Genomic DNA, 13,088 nt, shown 5'->3' on the forward strand with positions numbered 1-13,088 from the left:
CGCTGCAATGGGAAATACGACCACAAGGCATAGGGGGAAACCCCCGGGGGGCGAACACGGGAGACCGACCACAAATAGGGCACAAAAAGTACTGCTGAAGAAAGATGAGGTCTGGAAATTCAAAGTAAAAAGGATATATTTTCAGTTCCATATACATCCATCTGGAGTCTCACCTGACAAGGGGAAAGGGAAATGGCATCTGATAATGTCAGATTGAGCCAAAGCCCTTGGAACTAAAATATTCAAAAAAGAAGAGAAGACTGAAGAGATAACTCTTACCTCAATATTGCCCAGCCATGAAAAAAGGGACGGGGACTGGGTGAGATGATGTTGCTATGTGTGGTAGATCAAAAATAAAGGATCCACAAGAGTGCTTCCTAAAAAAAAGGGCAGAAATACAATAATATATATATATGGTATATATCAACCAATGGGGTTAATGTGAGGTGTTCAATCAATATATGTATCATATCGCCACAAGAGTAAAGCTGGTGAATTTGACCCTAGGGTCAACACCTCTTCGGCAAGCGGTCCGGGGATGTTGGCGGGCCCTCGGCTGATGCGCATGCGCGAGTTGCGCGCGCATCCCTGACGTCAGCCCGGATGTTCGTCAGGACGCACGTCCTATACGTCATCCGGGTGGAGTTACCTGTCTATACAAATAGCGGCAACTCGGCGTCCACCACCGCGATCTGCGGGGACTGGATGTGACCCGTGTCTTCTTATCAGGTAACGCTGGGGATTTTTGCTCCGATCATTGTACCTCCTAATCTGTAGTACTATCAACGATGGGTGAGCCTATTATATTGGCTTATTTCCTCATTGACTATGTACATTTATCGCACATACCTTACTTTACTATTGATCTCCCCTATGGTCTATTATTCAATGTACTTATGGATTCTTAGATGTATGTGCCATTGGGCAACGCTCACATATTTATATATATTGACTTAAGAGGTGTTGACCCTAGGGTCAAATTCACCAGCTTTACTCTTGTGGCGATATGATACATATATTGATTGAACACCTCACATTAACCCCATTGGTTGATATATACCATATATATATATTATTGTATTTCTGCCCTTTTTTTTAGGAAGCACTCTTGTGGATCCTTTATTTTTGATCTACCACACATAGCAACATCATCTCACCCAGTCCCCGTCCCTTTTTTCATGGCTGGGCAATATTGAGGTAAGAGTTATCTCTTCAGTCTTCTCTTCTTTTTTGAATATTTTAGTTCCAAGGGCTTTGGCTCAATCTGACATTATCAGATGCCATTTCCCTTTCCCCTTGTCAGGTGAGACTCCAGATGGATGTATATGGAACTGAAAATATATCCTTTTTACTTTGAATTTCCAGACCTCATCTTTCTTCAGCAGTACTTTTTGTGCCCTATTTGTGGTCGGTCTCCCGTGTTCGCCCCCCGGGGGTTTCCCCCTATGCCTTGTGGTCGTATTTCCCATTGCAGCGTGCTCTAATGCATGTTTAACAGGTATGACGATGTGTATTATTTTTGCTGCCTCTCTATCATGGACACTATGACTATAGTTATGACCTTTATATGTTGTAATATTATATCATTAACTGCATAAGTCACTATAAATGATTTTGTACTGATTTCTCTTTTTTCTTTTTTATTTTCATTTTTTTTCCACTTAAGTCGTTATTTTCATGACAAATATATCTATGTGACACCCTCAAAGATACCCCTGAAGAAGCGGCGGCAGTGCCGCGAAACATGTTGGGTTAATGGCTGTGGGCCACTACGCCTCCTGCACAAAGACCATCCATTGTGGATGCAACTGGGTATAAAGTATATATACCATCTACCCTTGTGTTAGGAGAGTATATATATATATTTGTATGATACTGTATGGCTGTTTATTGTACATGTTTTTAACACAATTCATTTTTGTACAGTATATTGTAATCCTTATAATTACAGTATACTTTTTACTGTTGTTTCAGAATAAAATCTTTTTCATGTTTTTTTACTAAAAATAAATTCTCTCTAGTCTTACTCTATATATTAAGGAATACTTAAGCACCCCAATTGAAAAGTCCCCCCTTGTGGCACCCCTAATGAATCTTTCACGTAGTTCTAATTTTAAATGTCAGATGATATCAGCTCAACGGATTATCAACTGTAATTATCAACAAGAAATACAATAAAGTTAATTTTAGGGCACACAAACACAATATATTACCAAATTCTTTTAGGCAAAATATAAAACATGAGGTTGTGCCGAGTAAATAGATACCCAACATGCCAAGCCTTAATAGTGTGTGTGCCGGTGCCATGAAGACCAACTTCAGTACCCAAATATTGCCCATAGGTGGCATTACAGGTCTTCAGTTTAGAGATAACCATGAATAAGGTGTGAATACACTCGTGCCCAAAAAATAGTACCGTATATACTCGAGTATAAGCCGACTTTTTCAGCATGTTTTTTTTTTTTATGCTGAAAAAGCCCCCCTCGTACATGTTGGGCTATTCCCAGGCGGATGGCGCATGCGCTGTGACGTGTTGGCGCCGGGCGGCGCCATTTTTAAATGTAAGGCGCCTCTTTGAAAGGTAAGTGAGACTCCTCCACAGCCCCTGTATCTCCTCAGGAGATGCCGTGCTGTGGGCATGGTACAGGAGATTCTCCTGTACCATGCCCGCAGCACTGCATCTTCTGTACCATCTGTGCCATGCCTGATCCATCTCCTGTACCATGCCTGAACCATCTCCTGTACCATGCCTGAACCATATCCTGTACCATGCCTGAACCATATCCTGTGCCATGCCTGTACCATCTCCTGTGCCATGCCTGTACCATCTCCTGTACCATGCCTGAACCATCTCCTGTGCCATGCCTGAACCATCTCCTATACCATCTCCTGTACCATGCCTGAACCATCTCCTGTACCATGCCTGAACCCTCTCCTGTACCATGCCTACAGCACTGCATCTTCTGTACCATCTGGGCCGTGCCTGTACCATCTCCTGTGCCATGCTTGAACCATCTCCTGTACCATGCCTGTGCCATCTCTTGTACCATGCCAGAACCCTCTCCTGTACCACGCCTGAACCATCTCCTGTACCATGCCTGAACCATCTCCTGTGCCATGCCTGTACCATCTCCTGTACCATGCCTGAACCATCTCCTGTGCCATGCCTGTACCATCTCCTGTGCCATGCCTGTACCATCTCCTGTACCATGCCTGAACCATCTCCTGTGCCATGCCTGAACCATCTCCTATACCATCTCCTGAACCATCTCCTGTACCATGCCTGAACCATCTCCTGTACCATGCCTACAGCACTGAATCTTCTGTACCATCTGGGCCGTGCCTGTACCATCTCCTGTGCCATGCTTGAACCATCTCCTGTACCATGCCTGTGCCATCTCTTGTACCATGCCAGAACCCTCTCCTGTACCACGCCTGAACCATCTCCTGTACCATGCCCGCAGCACTGCATCTCCTGTACCATCTGTGTCATGCCTGTACCATCTCCTGTGCCATGCCTGTACAATCTCCTGTACTATGCCCACAGCCCTGCATCTCCTGTACCATCTGTACCATGCCTGTACCATCTCCTGTGGCATGCCTGTACCATCAAGCCTGAACCATCTCCTGTTCCATGCCTGTACCATCTCCTATGCCATGCCCCCAGCCCTGCATCTCCTGTACCATCTGTACCATGCCTGTACCATCTAATGTGCCATGCCTGTACCATCATGCCTGAACCATATCCTGTGCCATGCCTTTACCATCTCCTGTGCCATGCCTGTGCTATCTCCTGTACTATGCCTGAACCATCTCCTGTACCATGCCTGTGCCATCTCTTGTACCATGCCAGAACCCTCTCCTGTACCACGCCTGAACCATCTCCTGTACCATGCCCGCAGCACTGCATCTCCTGTACCATCTGTGTCATGCCTGTACCATCTCCTGTGCCATGCCTGTACCATCTCCGGTACTATGCCCACAGCCCTGCATCTCCTGTACCATCTCCTGTGGCATGCCTGTACCATCAAGCCTGAACCATCTCCTGTTCCATGCCTGTACAATCTCCTATACCATGCCCCCAGCCCTGCATCTCCTGTACCATCTGTACCATCTAATGTGCCATGCCTGTACCATCATGCCTGAACCATATCCTGTGCCATGCCTGTACTATCTCCTGTACTATGCCTGAACCATCACCTGTACCATGCCTGAACCATCACCTGTACCATGCCTGAACCATCTCCTGTACCATGCCTGAACCATCTCTTGTACCATCTCCTGTGCCATGCCTGAACCATCTCCTGTAAAATGCCTGAACCCTCTCCTGTACCATGCCTGAACCATCTCCTGTACCATCTCCTGTACCATGCCTGAACCATCTCCTGTACCATGCCCACAGCTCTGCATCTCCTGTACCATGTCCGCAGCCCCTGTTTTGGGTCTCATGGTGGTCCAGTTGGGTCCAGTAGCTGCTGCATTTCCCACCCTAGGCTTATACTCGAGTCAATACATTTTCCCAGTTTTTTGTGGTAAAATTAGGTGCCTCGGCTTATATTCGGGTCGGCTTCTAATCGAGTATATAAATAAATAAAATCATAAGATTGTGAAGCTGCTGCAAGCCACTAATAAGCCTATAAATAACAATAAATGACTGCAGTACTGGAATACTTTCTGTGGGCAGCAGCACTAGCTCTTACACAAAAGGTAAAATAGACAGTATCCCACAGAAGTAAGTACACCCCTCACATTTTTGTAACTATATTATTCTATCTTTTCATGTGACAACACTGAAGAAATTACACTTTGCTACAATGTAAAGTAGTGAGTGTACAGCTTGTATAACAGTGTAAAATTTGCTGTCCCCTCAAAATAACTCAACACACAACCATTAACGTCTAAACCGCTGGCAACAAAAGTGAGTACACCCCTAAGTGACAATGTCCAAACTGGGCACAATTAGCCATTTCCCCTCCCCAGTGTCATGTGACTTGTTGGTGTTACAAGGTCTCAGGTGTGAATGGGGAGCAGGTGTGTTAAATTTGGTGTTATCGCTCTCACTCTCTCATACTGGTCACTGGAAGTTCAACATGGCACCTCATGGCAAAGATTTCTCGGATAATCTGAAAAAAATAATTGCAAAGCGATTCCAGCTGCAGGAGTGGCAACAGGAGCAGCAGCAGGAGGAAGGTGTGCTGTGCGTTCAAACAACGTCTGCGATGCCTGAGCGAAGTGACCCGAAAGGTGATCTTGTTAATCAAGCCTAGAAACCAGCATGGGGAGTGTGGGAGCACCTGCATCGTCAGGATTCATGGCCCTTGTGTACTGTCAGGGTGCCAGGAAACCAGACCACACAAAGATGCAAGTAAAATAAAGCAGTTTATTAGATCAACAACAATAAACGCACAGCAAGAGTGAGGAGCGAAATCAGGAACAGCCACGGTCAAGTCCAGAGCAGGTAGTCAACCAAGACAGGATTGAGTCTAGAAGGGGGTAGTCATCCAAGCCGGGGTAGAGTCCAGAGGCGGGTAGTCTGCTGATGCAGAATCTATAGCCAGGAAAGTCGTCAGCCAAGCTAGGTCATACACGAAGGAACACAGAGAACAGAAGACTGCTAGAAGTGATGCACCTTGGAGCACAAACACAAGGGCAAAAGACTGCAAGCCAACAGGTGATATATATAGTCAGGTGTGCAACATCATCACTGAACGACGCCCAGGCAGCAGGCAAGAACTGATGCAAACAGAGTTTATAAAAGACAGCAGTCTTCACATATCCAAGATAGCTGCCAACCGGAAGTCAAGGTAAGACCTTCACACCTACTCCATGAGTACTTCAGAGGCAGAGATGTATAGTAACGAAGTAGAACTACTTAAGTACTGTACTTAAGTACCGAAATGCGGTATCTGTACTTTCCTAGAGTAGAATTTTTTTCTCCTACTTCTACTTTTACTTCACTACATTTTTTCGATGATTTCGATACTTCTACTCAAGTATTTTTTTTTTGTGCTGCATAGTTACTCGTTACTTTTAAAAAAATTACCACTGCCAGAACAGTAGATGGCAGGTTGCATAAAGCTCAAAAAAATGTGTATAATGTCATTTGTAAATCAGAGCATACGAAAATAAAGGCTGTGTATAATAAAAGCTGCTATACCAAATCTTTCTTATAAAAAGAAAATATGAAACAAACAAATAAATGGTGCTACAGCGCTTAAAGTGCATCAAGAAACTACTAACAAACACAGGTTAATCATTTGAAATAATAAAAAACAATATGATGTTCAAACGTTTGACTTCTTTCTTTAATAACTACATAACACAGTACTTCTACTTCTACTTTCAGTACTTGAGTAGAATTTTTTTTTCAAAACTACTGGTACTTTTAACTTTTAGTACTTAAGTAGCAAATTTTTTGAAAAAACTACTTGCAATACTTAAGTAAAAAAAATGTTGAATACTTTAGTACTTCTACTTAAGTAACTTTTTCTGCGAGCACTTCCACTTCTACTCAAGTCACTTTTTGATCGAGCACTTGTACATTTACTCAAGTAGAACTTTTGAGTACTTTATACAAGTCTGTTCAGAGGGCATACCCACACTTGTAGCTATGGTGGAGACCAGGAGAAAGGGAGCTAATTCGAAATCACAGGAGAACATTCCCTCTGCCGGAGATCATTTCAACACTCAGACTCAGTGTGGTGTATCCCTTGCACTGGAGCAGGACCACCAATGTCCATACCAGACCCTCAATCCAAACATGAAGGGGGAAAAGCATGTACACCCCAAACCATACCAGGTCACATGACCTCATTCCTCGTGGCATCAATGGTTCCTTGAGACATCGAGACTGCTTCCTTAGGAACCAGTGATAGCGGGATGCTGGCATATACAGAAGCAGTAGAAATAAAGCTCAGATGGAACCGGGGTCCGAACAGGCTAATGTTCTGGTGTTCATCCGAATATCCAAAGTTTACTCTGAAACAAGGTTTAGACCTTGCTGTCAACTCATCCTTAGATGCCAGTTGCTACTAAGAGGCGGAAATTCTTCCTTAACCAAAACTGTAGAAGACTTTGGAGGAACCCTGGCTGAGAAAGGCTGGACTAGGCAGTTAGATATCTCTATCTCCCTTGGTGGGAGTGGAGGTGACCCCATCTATAAGAATATACAGTACATACACACAGCACAAGGCCGTGTTCACACTACGAGACGTTTCTCGGGGCTGCAGTTCCTCTGAGCTCCACAAGGTGGTGATCTCCCTTTTAACCAAACACGACGTCTCTGTGGAAGAGCGGAAGTGATGTCAGGTATAAATAGGAAGTTCCGGGTCAGAGGTGAGTCGGGAGGAAGTAGAGACGAGACATTGCTGGAAGTGGCAGTAGAGGAGGTAATAAGATTTTATTTTCTATTTACACCTAGTACCCCCCTCCCGTCATGTTATGTCCTCTTCCTCCATAGTCACCGTGACGTCTTTTATCTCCAGCAGATGATGATACACACATATATAGTGTGGAAACCTAGATTAACTCCTTCAGGGGCAGAACATTTCCCTACTTACGAGGCCGGAACATTTTCCTAATTTTGGGGATAAATTCTAGTAATATGGTCCTCTAAACAAACAGCACTGACAATAAATAGACAAGAAAGTGACCATACATGGCCTTCAATGGGCGATTATTACACTACACAGGCAGCCAATGGTCAACCATTTCACTATGCAGCCAACACAATGATGGGGTGCGGGGGTCAGGAGTATGGAGCATAGAGCCCCTTACATTGCTGGTCAGGAAGAAAACATTCCCCAGCCTGCCATGAAGAATATGTTCCATCATTGGTGTCAGAGAGAGGAAAATACTGAGGAGAAGTAGAGGAGCTGAGGGGTCTGTGAGGAGTAATGGATAGGTGATGGACTGTAAAGTCCCGTAGTGGGGAGCCTTGCAGGCAATTATACTAATTAGCTGGCAAAGCAAACAAGGAGGTTCCCCTTCCTAAAAATCATGATGACCCTACATCGACCTCACGGCACTGCCTCAGAGCAAAACACGAAGACTGAAGAAGGATTGTATTTATCGTTCCTTATCTGCAGATCTAAAAATAATCAAAACCAGTTCAGAAACAAAACTAGCCCAACAGAGAAAAGGAATGGAATCCTGGGAATACAGAGGACGGGGACATCTCTCTGGCGGGTTCCCATTACTGGATCCATCTGTAGGAAACACACACACTGACTGAATACATTGTTTCTATGTGTTTATCAGATGATGGGGGATCTAGGTGGAGCCTCCGTACTGCTCTCTCCTTTACAATAAAGTCTCCTCTTACCCGGTGATGTGAGGGGCGGCTGATTCTCCATCATGATTTCCTTGTAGAGATCCTTCTGTCCTTCTAAATACTCCCACTCCTCCATGGGGAAATAGACAGTGACATTATCATTTCATTATCATCTAGCAAATTAAGAGGGTTCCAGAACCTTGAAAATGTAATAACATTAAACAGTCCATACAAAATGTGTTCCCTTGGGGGCAGTAGTCCTTAAATGTACAACAACCCTCCTACTACCCCCACCCCCCCTGCCCCCACATCCACATCCTATTATTGTGTGACCAAAGCCATCCAAATAATTCTTACTTTAATTTCCCAAAGTTATCCGTCTACAAGGAGACCTGTATAGATGAAATGAGTATGGAGGAGGACCAAAGTCCCATGACCACATCACTGAGGATGGAGGAGAACCGGAAACACATGTCTGAGAAGATACTAAACCTCACCCTGGAGGTCATCTACTTGCTGACCGGAGAGGTGAGGAGGATTCTGGGAGGTCACATGACATCACTCTTATCTCTATTAATAAAACACAGACCTGACCGGAGAGGTGAGGAGGATTCTGGGATTCTAACATTATATTCCTTTTGGTTCTCCGATACAGAGATTTCCTCCTATGAAGTCAGGTGATCATATGACCATCACAGTGCCTCCATGTGACTCCCTAAAACCTGAGAGACACAACATGCAGAAGATTCTAGAAGTCACCAAGAAGATGATGGAGCTGCTGACAGGAGAGGTGAGCGGTGCTGGGAATTCTGGGACATTATCCAGTAACAGACAAGGGATGTGTCTGGATGGTGACTCTATCATTGTGTGTGTCAGGTTCCTATAAGGTGTCAGGATGTCACTGTCTATTTCTCCATGGAGGAGTGGGAGTATTTAGAAGGACACAAGGATCTCTACAAGGACGTCATGATGGAGAATCAGCCGCCCCTCACATCACCGGGTAAGAGGAGACTTTATTGTAAAGGAGAGAGCAGTACGGAGGCTCCACCTAGATCCCCCATCATCTGATAAACACATAGAAACAATGTATTCAGTCAGTGTGTGTGTTTCCTACAGATGGATCCAGTAATGGGAACCCACCAGAGAGATGTCCCCGTCCTCTGTATTCCCGGGATTCCACACAGGAAGGTCACACCATCCCTCACCATCATCAGGTAGATGAGGAACAATCACTGATAGTATCATTAGGATCTGTACATTATCCGAATTGTTACCATTGATGTCATTTTTATTATATATTCAGAGTGGAAACCTGAGAGATTCTAAAGTTAAGGTTAATGAACAAATAAAAGAGGAGGATGATGAGGATGGGGTGATGGAGGAATCCATGAATCAAAAAGGAGCCAAAGATCTTTACCAGGACACCATGGTGGATTCATCCAGCTACAAAAACCCACCAGAGAGATGTCCCCGTCCTCTGTATTCCGGGTATTCCACACAGGAAGGTCACACCATCCCTCTCTGTTACAAGGTTCGTAGGTCGGAGCATCTAGAACATGGACTCATGGAGACAATCTGTGGATTTTATTTACAGTATGTGATAGCTGAAGATCTTTTTCATAACTTTTTGGTTTAGGGTGAAGATCTGATAGATATAAAAGTTGAAGTAAAAGCAGAAGAAGAAGAGACGTATGTGAGGGATGATCAGCAGTCTATGGAGGAGGATGGAATAACGAGGACATTTATAGAGGAGGACACTCCTACAGACATCAGCACAGGTGGGTCATTAACACTAAATACATTCCTCCACCCATACCCGGGACGTGCAGTCAGGGGAGGCAGGTGAGGCCCATGAACATTAAAACAAAAAAAAAAATTGATCGAGGGTCGTAGCTCGGCATCCTGGAGTCACAGAGACCACAAATTTGGGGGGTAGGTAGCTACCTACCCCACCCACTGGTCACAATTTGGGGCTCCTAGCATCTATGGTTCTGGAGATATCTGGAGATCAGAAGCTACATACAGTTTAAATACAAGGTGGCGCAGGCTGTTTGCATTGCAACAGACTGAGAGGATGACTTTTCTTTAGAGGCACTGAGCTCAATGGACAGCTTGGAGCCTTGGACCAATGGTAAAGCAGCATTGGTCCAAGCTGTCCAATAAAAATGCTGCAGCAGAGGCTCTCCTCTCACTGCAGTGTCATAAAAGTGGGCGTGTCTAAGAGACAAATGCTCCCTTCCAGCCCAACCCTCCTGACTATCTCTCTTCCAGCCCAACCCTCTTAACTATAAGGAAAAAAACATGGGTTTATGGGTATGAGGTTTACCCATAATTCCATGTTTTTCTCACACAGTTAAGAGGGAGAATCTGCTGCTACTGAAAAGGTACTTTTTTGATCAAGCAAAATAATAGCGCTTCTGGTTACGGCTGTAACAAAATGATCAGTCACAATAAAGTAAAAGCAAAATGAAAAAAGTCTGACCAAGCAGACCTGGAGAGCGGACTCTACGTGCACATTATAAGATAGACAATAAGCCAATAGTAAAAATAATTATTAGATTTATAAAAAACAAAACATGAATAAAACCCTCAATCTGAACTATTAGTGCATTCTAAAGCAGGGTGGTGCTATATAGGTCATAGTACAATACATATGAAGATACAAAAATACTCGACTGAAGAGATGTCTGATTAAAGGTCAACGCGTTTCGCGGCAAGCTTCATCAGGACCACAGACGAGTAAGGATATTCTTGATGTAAAAGAACACACAAAATTAGTAAAGTTCAGAAAACAAAATGTTAACAAAATTCCAAAGTGTAACATGTATACAACAACTTATACATAACAGCATAATGGACCAACCTCTTCAAATGGCGCAGAGGTAAATTTTGGCTTTTGTCAGGCACGGGGGGTAAACCAGGACCTCGGACACCTATAAAGAATACCAGATTATAATATAATGTGTATAAGATGAATAAGCACAAGCAAGTCTGCGCTATATAAGAACAAACATTTTACTAAAATAACCAAAATGGGGTATTTACCTAAAATTCACTGCGTCGGGCAGGGGCAGGTGGCAATCGAGGCGTTGATATATGTGGGGGTACTGTATAATTCAGATGAACACAGTAGTATGTTATTAACAGCCCCCCGTAACATTATTCGATAAGGTATTAGGCCTAGAGGTGGGGTATTTACCTCATCCCTATTTAGTATACGGAACCATGGGGAGAAGGATCTAGTACTCCCTCACAGCAGGTCCCAGAGAGGGCCAAGCAGACACGACTGCTGGAAGATTGAGAACGTGGGAGGATATATCTGTGTGTGTATAGAAGATCTAAATAAAGGGGAGGCAAGCAACATATGTGCACATTAGCCAGATAAAACAGCAAGGGTCAAGCTCCGACAGGTCTGAAGCACATTAGCCCGATAGCCACCTCAGAGCAGTAACAAAGCCATATAAAACAATAGGATGAAATATTCCCCAATACCAAAGTAAGTTGAGTCAAAATGTGGTTCATGTAGCTCAATCATCAATAATATAAGATATCTGGACTAAACAATAATGCGGGGGCCTTCCCAAACGCAAATCAGAATGGTGATTTGTACTTCCAACAGTATTGGATGTATATTTTGGAGAAAGGTTAACCAACAAAGGGTGTCTGTAAATAGCCCCTCATAGCTGCTAAAACAAGTATGTAATGGTGTCAAGGCCCTGAAAAAGCAATAAGGGTGAGTAGGTAAAAAGAGAGAGCAAGAGCCATAAATCCGTGTCCTGCGATATAAAGGGTAATCCTATAGGGTGCATCAGACATCACCTAGAAGCCACATACCTGTAAACGCCTCAATATGCCTCCTCACGGTCCCTCTAGTGAATGCGGTATGCAGGCATCCTATATACCCCCCATCACGCCGGCCGCTAATCGGCGCGGGTGTGTCCGCGTCGGTCCGTGACGTCACGGCGGGTCGACGTAACGTGCGCTCCAAGAAGGCAGCGCACATAACCGGATGTGCGGCCAACCAGGGAAATGACGAGCACTCACCAGGCGCAAAGTAAAAGCAAAATGCATGGTTGTATACTGTAGAAGAAACTTGAATAAGGCTCCACTTCCAATAGAAAATCCAATTCAAGCAGTTTATTAGATTAAAAACCAGTAACCAATAGGAAATAAAAAAGTCAGTGATGGGATGTCGGGCTGAGCCCGTGTACCTGCCCCACTGCTGATATCCTACACGCTGAGTCTCTGGCCAGACGACATTGGCGAGCAGGCGTCCGTGCTGTCACTTGGATGGATGAGCCGTAGATGTGACAAGGCTCCAAGTAGACAGTTGGTAAGGAGACCGATGTGGAGACCGATGCACAGGACAGCGAATCATGGTGATGGGACCCTTGGCAATCTCGCTGTAGGAGTCACAGGCTCTCCCCGGCTTCAGCTGTCCCTCTGGAGCAGGGGTCTTCCAACTATGGCCCTCCAGTTGTTCAGGAACTACAATTCCGATCATGCCTAGTCATGTCTTTGAATGTCAGAGTTTTACAATGCCTCATGGGATGTGTAGTCCAGCAACAGCTGGAGAGCCGTAGTTTGAGGGTTTAGCAGCATCTTTTGGCTCTGAGGAAGAGAGTTTGCCCTCGTAAACGTGTCAGCCTAGCCTTAGCAGACTCATGCGGATCACTGCATGCTATCCAGCACCACGTAGTGCCTTGACTACCTTGGAGATCTTGTGTTGATCATGTTTATATGCGTGATACTTACAATTGTTTTGTGAGTATATTACATATCTTTTAAAATTGTAATAAATCTTTTTAGAGGTAAT

At 44.4% G+C, this 13,088-nt stretch overlaps 1 protein-coding gene across 1 annotated transcript in view; it reads left to right on the plus strand.

Annotated features, from left to right (window-relative positions):
• LOC309564445 (uncharacterized protein) overlaps nucleotides 1-13,088 on the plus strand; it is a 382,799-nt gene that overhangs the window by 169,281 nt on the left and 200,430 nt on the right. Inside the window, 1 exon segment of the mRNA XM_082269075.1 lies at nucleotides 8,660-8,800. Within this exon segment, the coding sequence (XP_082125201.1) occupies nucleotides 8,660-8,800 (141 nt within the window).

This window comes from Pelophylax lessonae, assembly GCF_965119305.1.
Source record: "Pelophylax lessonae genome assembly, chromosome: 9".
Taxonomy (NCBI): domain Eukaryota; kingdom Metazoa; phylum Chordata; class Amphibia; order Anura; family Ranidae; genus Pelophylax; species Pelophylax lessonae.